The sequence below is a fragment of the Micromys minutus genome (assembly GCF_963924665.1).
Source record: "Micromys minutus genome assembly, chromosome: 15".
Classification (NCBI taxonomy): Eukaryota; Metazoa; Chordata; class Mammalia; order Rodentia; family Muridae; genus Micromys; species Micromys minutus.
The window spans coordinates 53568144-53583230 of record NC_137984.1 but is presented as its reverse complement, the minus strand read 5'-3'; the positions used below and the strand labels follow the sequence as shown (position 1 = coordinate 53583230).

The 15087-nt window shown below is 35.9% G+C and overlaps 1 protein-coding gene across 3 annotated transcripts in view; it reads left to right on the top strand.

The window, feature by feature from the left end:
- The window catches only part of NBEA (neurobeachin), a gene marked incomplete at its 5' end in the record, with an annotated part of 531924 nt that overhangs the window by 133617 nt on the left and 383220 nt on the right, over positions 1–15087 (top strand). For all 3 annotated transcript variants that reach the window (XM_080929212.1, XM_080929210.1, XM_080929211.1), the window contains 5 exons: positions 1075–1154; positions 2080–2142; positions 2234–2331; positions 3687–3779; positions 6413–6521. In XM_080929212.1, coding sequence (XP_080785338.1) covers positions 1075–1154; positions 2080–2142; positions 2234–2331; positions 3687–3779; positions 6413–6521 — 443 coding nt within the window. The remainder of the gene's footprint in view (positions 1–1074; positions 1155–2079; positions 2143–2233; positions 2332–3686; positions 3780–6412; positions 6522–15087) is intronic.

The window sequence follows — 15087 nt, the reverse complement described above, 5'->3', positions numbered from 1 at the left end:
TAGTTAACAGTTACTACCTGTTTACAATTTATATTACTGAAGCACCTTCCACATTGCTTCACATATGCCTCTTTTGTCCTAACATGCATTGTCTTACAGTAATACTGTCACCTTCACCATTACAATGAAGATAAAAGCTAACCTGAGGCATTGGTGTATTTGTATGATCTATAAATCACAATGAGATTGGCTTTTAAAATTAAACTCAAGTAGTGATAAGAAGTGTTATGCACTTTGCAGTTGGTAAAAATAGGCAAAAATGTGACCAACACCTGAAAAAATGTGGACCAAATTTGTTGTTAATAGTAGATGAATGCACTGGGAGACGGTAATCTGCATAAAATGGTTGTGAGCAGATAATCAAGTGTTATAAAAACCTGGGGGAATTACACTTTGAAAACGGATAAAGCAGTAACATTAATTCTGGTTGCTTTTTAAGACCATGATGTTTAAACAATTTTTGTGAGTCTACCTATGTTTAAAAGTGTATTCTATTGTATGTTTTACAGTGTGCATATCCTTTCTAATTCATTTTTTCTGGCAATTATATATCACACAATTACATCCTATAAATTTAGACACTGGAACTCATAAGTATAGTTTAACTTCCCATGCTTGATTTCAGTTACCAGCCCAGCATGTCATGGTGCACCACTGGGGTGTGCAGTGTGGACAGGAGAAAAAGATGCAAACTCGTTAACTGGGTGGAGGTAGATTAGGGCAGTCTTCATGGAATTCAAGGGAGAGTCTATAAGTGGGGAAAATGTGCAGGCCCGAGAAATATTAGAAAGTTTATTAATAAAAATAAAAAACATTTTTAATATTAGGTAATCATGTGTTTATCAGTGGTAATAATATATTAAAAACTTAAAGCAGCTTGTTCTCCTAAATCTAACATTCAGGAAATAACGTGAAACGTTACTTCCTGAAATTAAATTTTATTCTTATATATTCGAAGTTGTAAAACATCAACAGAAACGATTGATTATATTATGAGTTAAAAATACTTTAACTTACAGAATTTAAATACAGTTGCATTAAACTTATTAATGGTGTGGCTTATTTTCTTTGTAGATGGTCCCCGGCCATCCCAAAAAGAGATCATATCACTTCGGGCTTTTATGCTGCTTTTTCTGAAACAGCTTATATTAAAGGTAAAATAACTTTATTTTACAATTTCAATATGTTGGGTGAAAAGGTACTGTTGCCAGAGTTTAAAAATCATTAAATTGTCATTAAATTGTTAAGAATGGCTTTTCATGTTGCTCTACAGAGTATAAAAGTACTAATTTTTGCACTTAAATTTCAGTAACATTATATTAAGATGGCCCAAGTTAAGAGGTATAAATGTGCTAAACAGATGTGCCAGATGAGACAAGGAACATGTGAAAGACAGTAGAGCAGAAACACCCTATTAAATGGCATGTGTTCCATCTTATCCAAGATTGTGGTGTTCTGTCATGGAGGGGTTTGAAAAGTGAGGTGGTTTAAAGGGAATACACAGGTAAAGTTGTAAAATACTACACAAAGGTGATCCTACAACCCTGTGAATTCCCATTGTTGCAGGGAAGCAATAGATAACAAAAGCATAGTAACATGAAATTGTCATGATATGCTAACTCCTTTGATGGAACAAGGTCTTGTTTATGTTATTCTAGCTGGCCTTGACCTAACAGAGGTCTGCCTACCTTTGCTTCCTAACATCGGAGTCTAAAGATAGCCTCTTAACCTTAAGGTTTTTTTTTTCTTTTAAATCTTTATTTTGTATATGAGTACACTGCAGTTGTCTTCAGACACACCAAAACAGGACATCAGATCATATTACAGATGATTGTGAACCACCACGTGGTTGCTGGAAATTGAACTCATGATTTCTGGAAGAGCAGTTAGTGCTCTTAACCACTGAGCCACCTCTACAGCCCTTAATCAGTTAAAATTTGTAAATAGTTACTTTTTAGACTTGAAATAAAATAGTATTTAAATTATGAACCATGGGGGGGGGTTATTGCTTTTATGTTTCTGTTTGTTTTTATGTCACTAATTTTTGATGCCTTTCCTCAATGTCTCAAATTCTGATAGGATCGTGGAGTGAAAGAAGATGAACTTCAGAGTATATTAAATTATTTGCTTACAATGCATGAGGTATAACAGTTTTGTATCTATCATTGTAATTATTTTATTCAAAGATTTTGAGCAAATTTTTAACTAAATAGTTTTATTTCTTATTATGCAGGATGAAAATATTCATGATGTCTTACAGTTGTTAGTGGCCCTAATGTCAGAACACCCAGCGTCAATGATACCAGCATTTGACCAGAGGAATGGAATAAGGTATGACCATAGGGGCAGTGGTGATAGTTGTGCACCCTAGACCTTTCTGTGTATGTACGAAGGGAGGTAAGGGAAGAGCTGCCAGGTCTCCTACTCGTGGGCAGCAAGAGAACTGTATAAAAATTCTTTCAAGTATGAAACTAAATGATTATAATTATTATAGTGCAGACCTTGCATAGTAGGAAAGGCAGACTTATTTTTTTTATGCAAGAGGACAATAAAGAATTTCACAAAACGAGGATGTAAGAGAATCATGGAGAGAGAGAGAGAGAGAGAGAGAGAGAGAGAGAGAGAGAGGGAGGGAGGGAGGGAGGGAGGGAGGGAGGGAGGGAGGGAGGGAGGGAGGGAGGGAGAGAGAGAGAGAGAGAGAGAGACAGAGAGAGACAGAGACAGAGACAGAGACCCAAGATCCACACGGACCAACAGGATTATTGATCTGTATCTTGGTTATTCTGTATGGATTAAGGATTTGTTGTCAGCAGTATTAATGAGAAGGGGAAAACCTTATTTGCTGCTGTTAGATAGGATGCAACTAGGCAGGGTATCTGTAGTGCTTTAGCCCTGAGAATTACATACTTAAGAGGTAGTTTCGAACCAAAGACCAAAATTAATAATTTGAAAAGAGACACGAGTTGTGGAAATTGTGAATTAATTATCGGTAGAGGAAGCATAGTTTCTTGATTAAAATGCTTAAGAGCTAAAACCTGTAATTTACCTCTTAGAGATTTCTTTCAATTCTTTTTGCCTTTTCATCAGAATGAACAAAAAATGAAAAGAATAAATGTTACTCAGTACTTGTTACTTTGTTTTACTTGTGGCTCTGGGGCTGGAACCCACAGCATTACAGGTGGGAGGGGAAGCTTAGCACTGAGGTCCGTCTCCACAGCCAGGCTTACTGTCACTGTAGTTGCACATATGAATCCCTGGTGGTAATAATGACACATTTATATTGGTAAGGCCGGAAACAAGTGTTTCTGGTGAATGCAGTGAACTTGAAGAGGTAAGTTAGGGTTGTTAATACCTATATTATTCACCAATGGGATTATATGTGATTTTTCTCCTACTTTATTATCTCTCTGCTATGACCCTGTCTTTTTCTAATATTGACAATAATCTCTAAATTTTAGAACAGAGAAATATCAAGAAAGCTGTCTGCCTTTATTTCACTTAGCAATCTCAAATGGGATAAAGGCAACATGCTGATGTGTTATAAGTCTTAAGAGGAAGTAAAGATATGGTCTAAGTATGCAGGGATTTTGTTCAATGCTCTGGGAAGTAATACTTGTATTTGTAAAGTATTTTTTCATTTCTAATATTAGTTAGGTGCTTATAAGATCATTTGTTTTTTTTTTAAGGGTGATCTACAAATTATTGGCTTCTAAAAGTGAAAGTATCTGGGTTCAAGCACTGAAAGTTCTGGGATATTTTTTGAAGCATTTAGGTCATAAGTAAGTTGATTTTTTATAATGAATTACAGACATAACTGTTGAAATTTTTATGAGATTTGCATTTCATTTTAGCATATGAAAATTTAATAGTATACTATGGAAAATGTAGAAATGATATATGTGTCTTTCTAAAGTAATATTTCATCAATAGTAGATTATAGAAAAAGATCACAAGTCAAGTAATAAAGTTAATTCTTCACTCTACTGTAGATGCTTTTTGTATTTTAAGAATAAAATGAAAGATTTATTAAAAACAAGGTACACATCTACACAAGTTAAATGAAAGCGAGAACAATGAGTTCTCAGGAGATAGAGCCCACGCACTGACGTGACAGTTTAAAGTGTTTCTTTCCTAAAGGTGATCCCTGTTAATATTCTGTGATTGTGTACCTTAATATGTTAACATTTTCCCAGATTAATTTTCTGTAGATAGCAATTGTTGGCCATGTTGTCCAGAACATACTTATTCTGTTGTAAGAGTGTGTTTGGTGCAGGAGAACATGACTGGGGCTGTCCTAAGTGCTGCTGCCTGGTCCCTGCTCACCCTAGAGCTTCGGTTGTGTTCTGTGCCTAAGTAAAGAAATGGCCCTGCTCACATGTCATCTAAACTGCAGCTGTAGACTAAAAGTAGAAAGGATGCTGCACAAAATTGGTGAGCATGCGTGAAATTGTCTCCGTGAATCATTCTTGGGAAACTTGATGAGAACAGAGTTCAGCCAAATCAGAGTTAAGTGGAAAAGAGTAGTCCCTGCTGGAAACACTGGTAAATCTAACAGAAAGGAAGGGGAGGAAAACAAGCACAAGGCAGTAGAAATACCAACATTGTCATCAGAAATAGGAGCATGGAGTAGGTCCAGAAATTAAAAGGATTTCCTTAGAAGCCAGTATATGAATTATTAGAAATATGTTCTAGAGATTGGATATTGGAAGAGAGAAGTCAAACTTAGGACTGTGAAGTCCTCATTAAAAATTGAGCCTCATTTGCCATTCTAAATTTAGAAAATAAGTAGTTTTACAAAATTACAAAGCTTTCAAAATATTGAGCATCTACATGGATAAAACCAAGAAGAATGTATATAATGGAACTCTTAAAAGGGAAATGTAACTTAAAATGAGTCTATATATAACAATAGACCTCACTTGTAAAAATAAATATGAAAGAGTTTAAATTCACCATCCTAAAAAAATGTTAGTTAATTGCAGAAGTAAAATTGGACAAATAGATATCAAAAGAATGCACAGGGAAGGCCACATAAATGCAAAGCAAAAAAAAAAAAAAAAAATAGTAAGGACCACGACCTTTATATTAGACCTACTAGTATGCAAGCCAAAAAACAATAGTTATATATGGATGAAGTATATTTTATAATGTTGAAGATCAAACAGATCACATGGAATCGCTAATAAAATAGAATTTAGAACCACTTGTATTTTAAAGCTTTATGATAGACTGACGCATGTGCTTCAGTCTACAGAAGTGCAAAGGAAAAGTGTGAGTACGATGAGCATGACATGCCTTCACATACTCATGAAAACACTGTGAACATTGTGAGTGGTATAGAAGATGTCAATGAAAGGGTCTAAAATATTAAAACAAACTGATATTTTCCTTATGGGTATGAAATAACTTGAAGTAAGAACAAAACCCCAAAATTGGATAGTAATGCTCTCTAAATATTTAAAAGCAATGGCTTGGCTGTTACAGGCACAGCTGCTCTCCTGAGGACCCGGTTCTTTTCCAGCTGTCATACCCTGGTTCACCCCCATGTGTCACTGCAGTTCCAGAGGTTCAATGCTGTCTTGTGACCTCCATGAGCACTATTTGCACATGAATCTCAAAGATACATAAGCCAAAACACCTCCAAACATAAAATAAATGCTTAGAGTAATATACATAGTTGTCTATACACAAGAAGGGGAGGTGGTTCAGTCAGTAATGTGTCTGTCCCACAAGCATGAGGGCATGTGTGTATCTCCAGTGTTGCAGGTCAGGGACAGGGACAGCACTATCTTCTGAAGGTTCTATTGCCTTGTGAAACTGACATCAGGCAGGGACCATCCAAGATGTAGGCTCACATAGAAGTGCCTACAGGGGACATTTCATATTCATACCAGAACAGCAGGGAACACTGAGATTACTGGAAGAAAATAGGGCAGCTTATTTTGACCTGTGGGCACTTGTAGCCCTAGCCTTGGAGACATGAAGGATTCTTTTCTCCATGCATGTGTTCTCTTTAGCCTCTTTTATATTGTTTTTATGTTGATATTTGTTACAGACCATATTATAGACTTGAAATTATGTGTTCTATGTGTTATGGTTGAAAATCTAAATACCTTTTATGTAATTACTAGAATCTTTAAATAATAACTCCCAATCATTACATATGATTATGTAAGTTGAATATGTCTCATATTTTAAATATATGGAAAATTTCCTTGAGAACTGTTTAAATAAATTTGTAGGATAACAGCAGGTAGCTGTGTTATAGACTGTTGTTTCTTTTTGTAGAGATTGATAAAACAATTAATGGTATAATTCTGCATCTGTTTCTGTGATTTTTTTTTTTTTAGCGAAGAGTCATGTGATTATAGACTCTCCTGTGTCTTACAGTGTTTATCTCCATTCTCTCCAGGAGAAAAGTTGAAATTATGCATACCCATAGTCTCTTTACTCTTCTTGGAGAAAGGCTGATGCTGCATACAAACACTGTGACTGTCACTACATACAACACACTTTATGAGGTAAAGTAACAAAGAAGCTGACAAAAATCCCTAGTGTATATGCTATAAACCTTGTTTATAATATGCTGGGGACCACTTCTTATACAGTTAACATGCCAGTTACTATAGGTAAGGATGTAGTAACTGTGCTGATTGGCTTTTGTCAACTTGACACAAACCTAGACATATCTAGGGGTAGGGAATCTTATTGAGAAAATGCCTAAAATTGTGCTGTGGGAACACCTAGATTAATGATTGGCATAGAAGTTCATAGGAAGTTTATAGGCCCTTGTGGGCACCGTGTCATCTCTGGGCAGGTAGTTCTGTGTACTGACAATTTGGAAATTTTAGGTTTTCGTTTTTTTTAATAAAAACAAATATAAGAATACGTTCTCATTATAATCCCAGGAGTAGGATATAGGACTATTGCAGATTGTTTACAGCAGCTGACTGATTTGCTCAGTGCAGGAGCATAATTGTGTAATGTTTGGAATTCTGGAGACTTTTCAGAGTGTATATAAATATTGGTTCCTGAGAGGCATAGTGGGCTGTTGATTGGTTGCTTGTTGGTTTCTGTTGATTGTTACTAGTCATGGTTTGCTAAGTAGTAATACGCAAAGAAGAAAAAGAGGAAATTAGATATCCTGACATCGAAGATCAAACTTACCCTAAGGAACTTGACACCCCAAGCAGGAAGCAGTCTTAATAACAGTGCCCACTTTCCTTTCTACCTTTTTTCTCTTCTGTCTATAGTTGGGAAGTTCAAAGGGTGGAAGAAAAGGGGTGGAGAAAGGTGGAGGAAAGGAAGAATACACAACATAGCCAAAGTCTGTCTACAGCTCTGGGTTGTGAAAAACCAAAGCATGCCATGGAGCAAGCCAGTAAATAGCTTTCCTCCATATCCTTCATGTCACTTCCTGCCTTGTGTTCCTCCCCTACCTTCCCTCAAAGATGGAGTGTGACATAAGAGTTGTAAGATGGAATATATTTCTTCTTCCCAAAGTTACTTTTGATCATGATTTTTTATTACAATAATAGATACCCTAAGACAGATGCATAGCTTATATTTTCCTTCTTTTGGAAACACTTTTTGTGCTGTAATGTCCTATTCTTGTCTAAGAACTTTTCTTTGAATATTGCATGGTTTTCGTGTTTGCGTCCTAGTCTTCCCACATAGACAATATTCACACCGACTGTGAATATTGGCTTTACCCCCACATCCTGTTCTCTTTCCCCTTCTACTGTGCAATAATTACCTACCTTAAGATAGAGTTGAAGCTGAGATGAAGTATAAAAAAGAATCATTTGTAAAAGTGATATCTTGAGTTGTGTTAAAAGTCTCATCATTTCCATATAAAAACCCTTCTCAGCCTTTCTAACAACACATCTTAGTCACTGTTCTATTGGGAAGAGAAACCATGACCAAAGCAACTCTTTTTAAGTGAAAGCATTTCATTGGAGACTTGCCTAGAGTTTCAGAGGGTTTCTCCATTGTAATCTTGGTAAGGAGGATGGCTGCCTGCTGGCTGGTGTTGGAGCAGTATCTGAGAGCCTTGTAGGCAGGGAGGGTGACACTTTCTGGTGGCTTTTCAAGCTTCAGTGTCCTCCCCTAGTAACATACCTTATCTAACAAGGACACATCTCACAAGCTTTCCAACTAATTTACCAGCTGGGCACTAAGCATACAAATAGATTAGCTTATGGGAAATATTCTTATCCAAATTGCCACTCACAGTAATCTCCATATATACTGCCTTACAAAAGTAGTAAAATGTCAAGACAGTTTTTGTATATAAATCTTAATCCTACTTTTTTCACGTTGTCTTCAATGATCCTTTTTTGGTATCTGTACTGTGTTGGCAAAGACATATATATGAAGGGTATTTATTATTATTATTATTATTATTATTATTAGTAGTAGTAGTAGTAGTAGTAGTAGTAGTAGTAGTAGTAGTAGTAGTATTGAAAATTTCATCTAAATTTTACATTTTGTATATTAGTTTGCTTTTGACTGAGATGTAAGTTTCAGGGTTCATGTTCAGTTTTACTGGCTGAATGCTGATTGGTTTTGACACTCCCAGCAGCAGACATTGCACCACTGCCTGGTATACCTTTCTTCAGTAACTTAACAGTAATTCACATGACACTTGATGTAATAGTCTTACTTTAATTTTATTTTTTTAAAAAAATAATGTGTTTCTGTCATTTTCAAATAGAAAAGCATTTATGAAGCTACAATTTTGATTGTGGATTCTTTGTTATAGATGTAAAATGCAAGACTTTGTGTCTCTTACAAGTAAGCTGTCTGTAGTTAAGCCAAAATGTTCATCAAATTATTAAGCTGAGCAAAACAGCTTTCAGGAAATATAAAAGACAGTATATTGTCACTATAGATATATTTGTATATTTCAAAATAATATTAGGCAAATAAGAATTCTTTTTTTGATATAAATTATTAGCCATATCTGGTCTCATTTCAGGTTTTTAAAACTTCTCAAATGAAATAGTTTAAATGTGTTCAGTATCCATTAATAAAATTGTCTCCTTTTCTACTTGGACCAGCAGAGATCCTGGGGCACAGGCCTGGTGAGGTTGTGCTGTGAGTACCCAGAGCATAGAGAGTGCTTGGTGGTGCTTGTGGAAAACGTTCCTTTTTAACCCACAGTAAGGCCTAGGTCTTTGTCAGAGGGATCCTGGATCTGCCCAGGAAGGGCAGTGCTTGAAGATCAGCTCCACAGGCCCTCTTACACCTGGACCAGAGGTGAGCCTGGTACATAGGCCCAGGGAGAGCACACCAAGAGTTCTCAGAAAGCAGAAAGTACTGTGTTCTCTGGAAAGGGGTCCGTTTTGGCCTAGAGAAAGAGCCAGGACCATGCCAGCAGTACTCAGGACTTGTGGACAGAGGGCTGAGCTCCCACAACAGCCTCACAAGAGCTGCCACACCAGAGCCCACAAAGACAGAGCTAAGTCACAGCCACCGGGACTCACTACTTGCTCGCAAAAAGCCAAACACTCAGAAGCCATTTTCTTTCTAAGCCCACAAGCCCTCAGATCCACAGGAGAACAGGAGCTAGTCACTGAAAAGACCACATATAATCACAGATAACAAGATGGCAAGAGGAAAACAAAAGAACTTAAGCAGTGGAAACCAAGACAACCTGGCAACATCAGAACCCAGCTCTCCCACCACAGCAAGTAATGGATTGCCAAACACTCCAGCAAAAGTGAACTCAGACTTGAAATCATACTTCACGATGATAATGGAGATCGTTGAGAAGCATGTGAATAACTCCCTTAAACAATCACAGGAAGATACACATAAACAAATAGAAGCTCTAAAAGAGGAAACACAAAAATCACTCAAAGCACTGCAAGAAAACACAAACAAATAGGTGAAGAAATTGAAAATGGAAATAAAAACAATTAAAGAAACACAAAAAGAGACAACCCTGGAGATAGAAAACCTAAAAACGAAATCAGGATTTACAGATGCAAGCATCACCAACAGACTACAAGAGATGAAAGAGAGAATCTTAGGGGCCAAAGATGACATAGAAAACATAGACAAAACAGTCAGAGAAGATGCAAAAACCAAAATGCCCCTAACCCTAAATGTCCAGAAGAACCAGGACACAATGAGAAGACCAAACCTAAGGATAATAGGAATAGAAGAGGGCAAGAGTATCAAATAAGAGACACAGTAAATATCTTCAACAAAATCGTAGAAGAAAACTTCCCTACCCTTCAGAATGAGATGACCATGAGCATAAAAGAAGCCTACAGAACTCCAAATAGATTGCACCCAAAAAGGAATTATTTTCAACACATAATAGTCAAAACAACGCCAAGTATTCAAAAAAAAAAAAAAAAAAAAGAAATAATACGAAAAGCAGTAAGGGAATAAGGACATGTAGCATGAAAAGGCAGGCCAATCAGAATTACACATGACTTCCAATAGAGACTATAAGCTAGAAGATCCTGGACAGATATCATACACACACTAAGAGAACACAAATGTCAGTACAGGTTAGTATATCCAGCAAAACTCCCAATCAACATAGATGGAGAAACCAAGATATTCCAGGGCAAAACTAAATTTACACAATATCTGAACACAAATCCAGCACTACAAAGAGTAATAGATGCAAAACCCTATACAAGAAGGGAAACTACATCCTAGAAAAAGCAAGAAAATAACTAAGCAAGAAAACCAAAGGAAGGAAGACAGACATAATTCTACCTCTAACAGCAAAAATAACAGGAAACAACTACCACTATTCCTTGATATCTCTTAACATAAATGGACTCAATTCCCCAATAAGCAGTTATAGACTATCAGACTGGATACATAAACAGAATCTAGCATTTTGCTGGATACAGGAAACTCATCTCAGAGGCAAAGACAGACATTATCTCAGAGGAAAAGACTGGGGGAAAAAAAACCTTCCAAGCAATCATCCCCAAGAAACAAGCTGGAGTAGCCATTCTAATATCTAATAGTAGATTTTCAATCAAATGTTATCAAAAAATATAAAGAAGGACACTTTTTACTTATTACATGGAAAATTTATCAGTATGAATCCTCAATCCTTAACATCTGTGCTCCAAATACAAGAGTATTCATATTCATAAAAGAAACCCTACTAAAGGTCAATACATTACACCACACACAATAATAGTGGGAGACTTGAACACCCCATTCTCATCAATGGACAGATCTTGAAAGCAGAAACTGAACAGAAACACAGTCAAACTAGCAGACTTTATGAATCAATTGGAATTAAAGACATCTATAGACCATTTCATTCTAAAACAAAAGATACATACACCTTCTTCTTAGCACCTTATGTTACCTTTTCCAAAATTGACTGGAATACTCCCATGCATCCTATCTGACCACCATGGAGTAAGGCTGGTCTTTAATAACAACAAAGACATCAATAAGCCCACATCCACATGGAAGCTGAACAATCCCCTACTAAACAATAGCATGGTTAAAGAAATAAAGAAAGAAATTAAGGATTTTCTAGAATTTAATGAAAATGAAAGCACAACATACTCCAACCTATGGGATGCAAGGCAAGCTGTACTAAGAGGAAATGTCAGTTCTGAGTGCCTCTAAAAGAAACTGGAGAGAACATACGCTAGCAACTTGACAGAACAGTTGAAAGCTCTAGAACAAAAAACAGATACACCCAAGAGGAGTAGACAGCAAGAAATAATCAAACTCAGAGCAGAAATTAACCAAGTAGAACCAAAAAGAACCATTTAGAGAATCAACAAAACCAGGATCTGGTTCTTTGAAGAAATTAACAAGATTGATAAACCTTTAGCCAGACTAACTAGAGTGCAAAGAGACAGTATCTAAATTAACAAAATCAGAAATGAAAGTTGAGATATAACAACTGAAACTTAGGAAATTGAAGAAATCATCAGATCCTACTATGAACGTCTATACTCAACAAAACTGGAAAAATCTTGAGTAAATGTATATACATACCTGATACCAAAGTTAAATCGGGACCAGATAAACAATCTAAACAACCCATAACACCTAAAGAAATAGAAGCAATCATCAAAAGCCCCCAAAACAAAAAAAGCCAAGGACCAGATGGGTTCACTGAAGATTTCTATCAGAAATTCATTGATGACCTAATACCAACACTCTCCAAACTATTCCACAAAATGAGTCAGATGGAACATTACTCAGCTGATTCTTTGAAGCCACAATAACTCTCATTCCTAAACCACACAAAGACCCTACAAAGAAAAAGAACTTCAGACCAATCTCCACTATAAACATTGCTGCAAAAATACTCATTAAAATTCTTGCAAACAATCCTTACACACCAAGAACACATTGACAAATTCCGGATTACACCCTGTTTTACATGTACTTTTTGCTCATTGTAAAAAGAAAAAAAAAAAAAAGCCAAGCACTGACACAATTGTATTTGTATACATTTATGCAAAAATGTTTAAAATCTTTTTTTATCTTTGTTTTTTAAAATAAAGTCTAAAAAAAAATTCTTGCAAACTGAATCTAAATACACATCAAAACGATCATTCTCCATGATAAAGTAGGCTTCATTCCTGGGATGTACGGATGGTTTAATATATAGAAATCCATCAACATAATACACCGCAAAAACAAACTCAACGAAAAAAAGTATATGGTCATCTCACTAGATTCTGATAAAGCATTTGACAAAATTCAACCCCTCTTTGTGTTAAAAGTCTTGGAAAGAAGGCCCATACCTAAACATAATAAAAGCAATATACAGCAAACCAACAGCCAACATCAAACTTATTGGTAGAAACTTGAAGCAATCCCACTAAAATCAGGGGCTAGAGAAGGCTGCACACTCACCTCTACATTTTCAACATAGTACTAGAAATTCTGTCCGGTGCAATTAGACAGCAAGAAAAAAAAGGATACAAATGGGAAAGGAAGAAGTAAAAAATTCACTATTTGCAGATGACATGATAGTATACTTAAGTGACCTCAAAATTTCCACCTGAGAACTTTTACAGCTGATAAACATCTTCAGCAAAGTGGCTGGATATAAAATTAATTCTAACAAATCAGTAGCCTTCCTCTATTCAATGGACAAACATGCTAAGAAAGAAATTAGAGAAAAGATACCCTTCACAATAGTCACAAACAATATGAAATGCCTTGGTGTGACTCTAGGCAATTGAAGAAACCTTGTGACAAGAACTTCAAATCCCTGAAGAAGGAAAATGAAGATCTGAGGAGATGGAAAGATCTCCCATGCACATGAATATGAAGGACCAACATTGTAAAAATGGCCATCTCACCAAAAGCAATCTACAGAGTCAGTTCAATCCCCATCAAAATGAAACTCAATTCTTTGTAGAAAGAACAATTTGCAAATTTTTTAGGAATGAGAAAAAACCTAGAGTATCGAAATCTATTTTCAACAACAAGAAAAATTCTGTGGTAATCACCATCCCTGACCTCATGTATATTACAAAACAATTGTGTTAAAAAACTGTATGGTATTTGTACAGGGATAGGCAGATAGATCAATGGAACAGAAGAGATGACTCAGAAATGAACTCTCACACATATGGTCACATGATTTTTGAAAAATAAGCTGAAAATATTTAATGATAAAAGGAAAGCCTCTTCAACAAATGGTGTTGGTTCAACTTGCACTCAGCATGCAGAAGAATGAAAATAGACCCTTTCTTATCTCCTTGTACAAATCTCAAGTGTAGGTGGATCAAAGATCTCCACATTAAACCAGGTACTTTGAAACTATTAGAAGAGAAAGTGTTCTAAGAAGAAAACCTTAGAACACATACGCACAGGGCAAAATGTCCTGGACAGAACAGTAATGGCTTGTGCTCTAAGATCAAGGATCAATAAATGGGACTTAATGAGATTACAGAATCTTCTGTAACGCTAAGGACACTGTCAAGGAAACAAAATGGCATCCAACTTCTAGATTTTTACCAGTCCCACATCTGATATATGTCTAATATCCAATACATACAAAGAACTCAAGAAGTTACACTCCAGAGAATCAAACAATTCTATTTAAAATGGGGTACAGAGCTAAATAAAGAATTCTCAATTGAGGAATATTGAATGGCTGATAAGCATCTGAGTTAATGCTCTACATCCCTAGTCATCAGGGAAATGCAAATCAAAACAACCCTGAGATTCCACCTCACACCAGTCAGAATAGATAATATCAAAAACTCAATGACAGCAGATGCTTGCGAGGATGCAGAGAAAGAGGAACACTCTTCTACTGTTGGTGGCATTGTAAACTGGTATAACCACTCTGGAAATCAGTCTGGTGGTTCCTAGAAAAATTGGACATGATCCTACCTGAAGACCCATTTATTCCACTTCTAGGCATATACCCGAAAGATGCTCCAACAAACATAATAACACATGCTCCATCATGTTCATAGCAACCTGATTTATAATAGCCAGATGCTGGAAAGAACCCAGATGTCCTTCAGGAGATGATAGGATACAAAATTTGTGGTATATTTACACAATGGAGTACTACTCAGCTACTAGAAACAATGACTTTGTGAAATTCTTAGGAAAATGGATATATCTAGAGAATATCATCCTCAGTGAGGTAACCCAATCACAAAAAACAGACATAATATGCACTTACTAGTAGTTAGATACTAGCCCCAGAATACTCTGAATACCCAAGAAACAACTCGTAGATCATATGAAGCTCATTAAAAGGAAGACCAAAAGGCGGAAGTCTTAGTCTTTCTTAGAAAAACAAAAAACAAACAAAGCAACAACAACAACAAGTGTATAGGACCCACTCAGAGTTATGTACACCTAGACCTTACATCATTAATAACTCGAGATAATAATTGTCCTTGCAATTTTTGGTATTTAAAAATCATTATGTTTAATTTATATACACCAAGAAAACTTTGACTATTTCCATGTTATGTGTTGTTTTACATGTACTTTATGCTTATGGTAAGATTTCAATGCATAGTATCAAACGTTTACAAAAAAATCAAGTACTGACAGAAATATATTCATATAGTTTTATGCCAAAATGCTTTTAAAAAT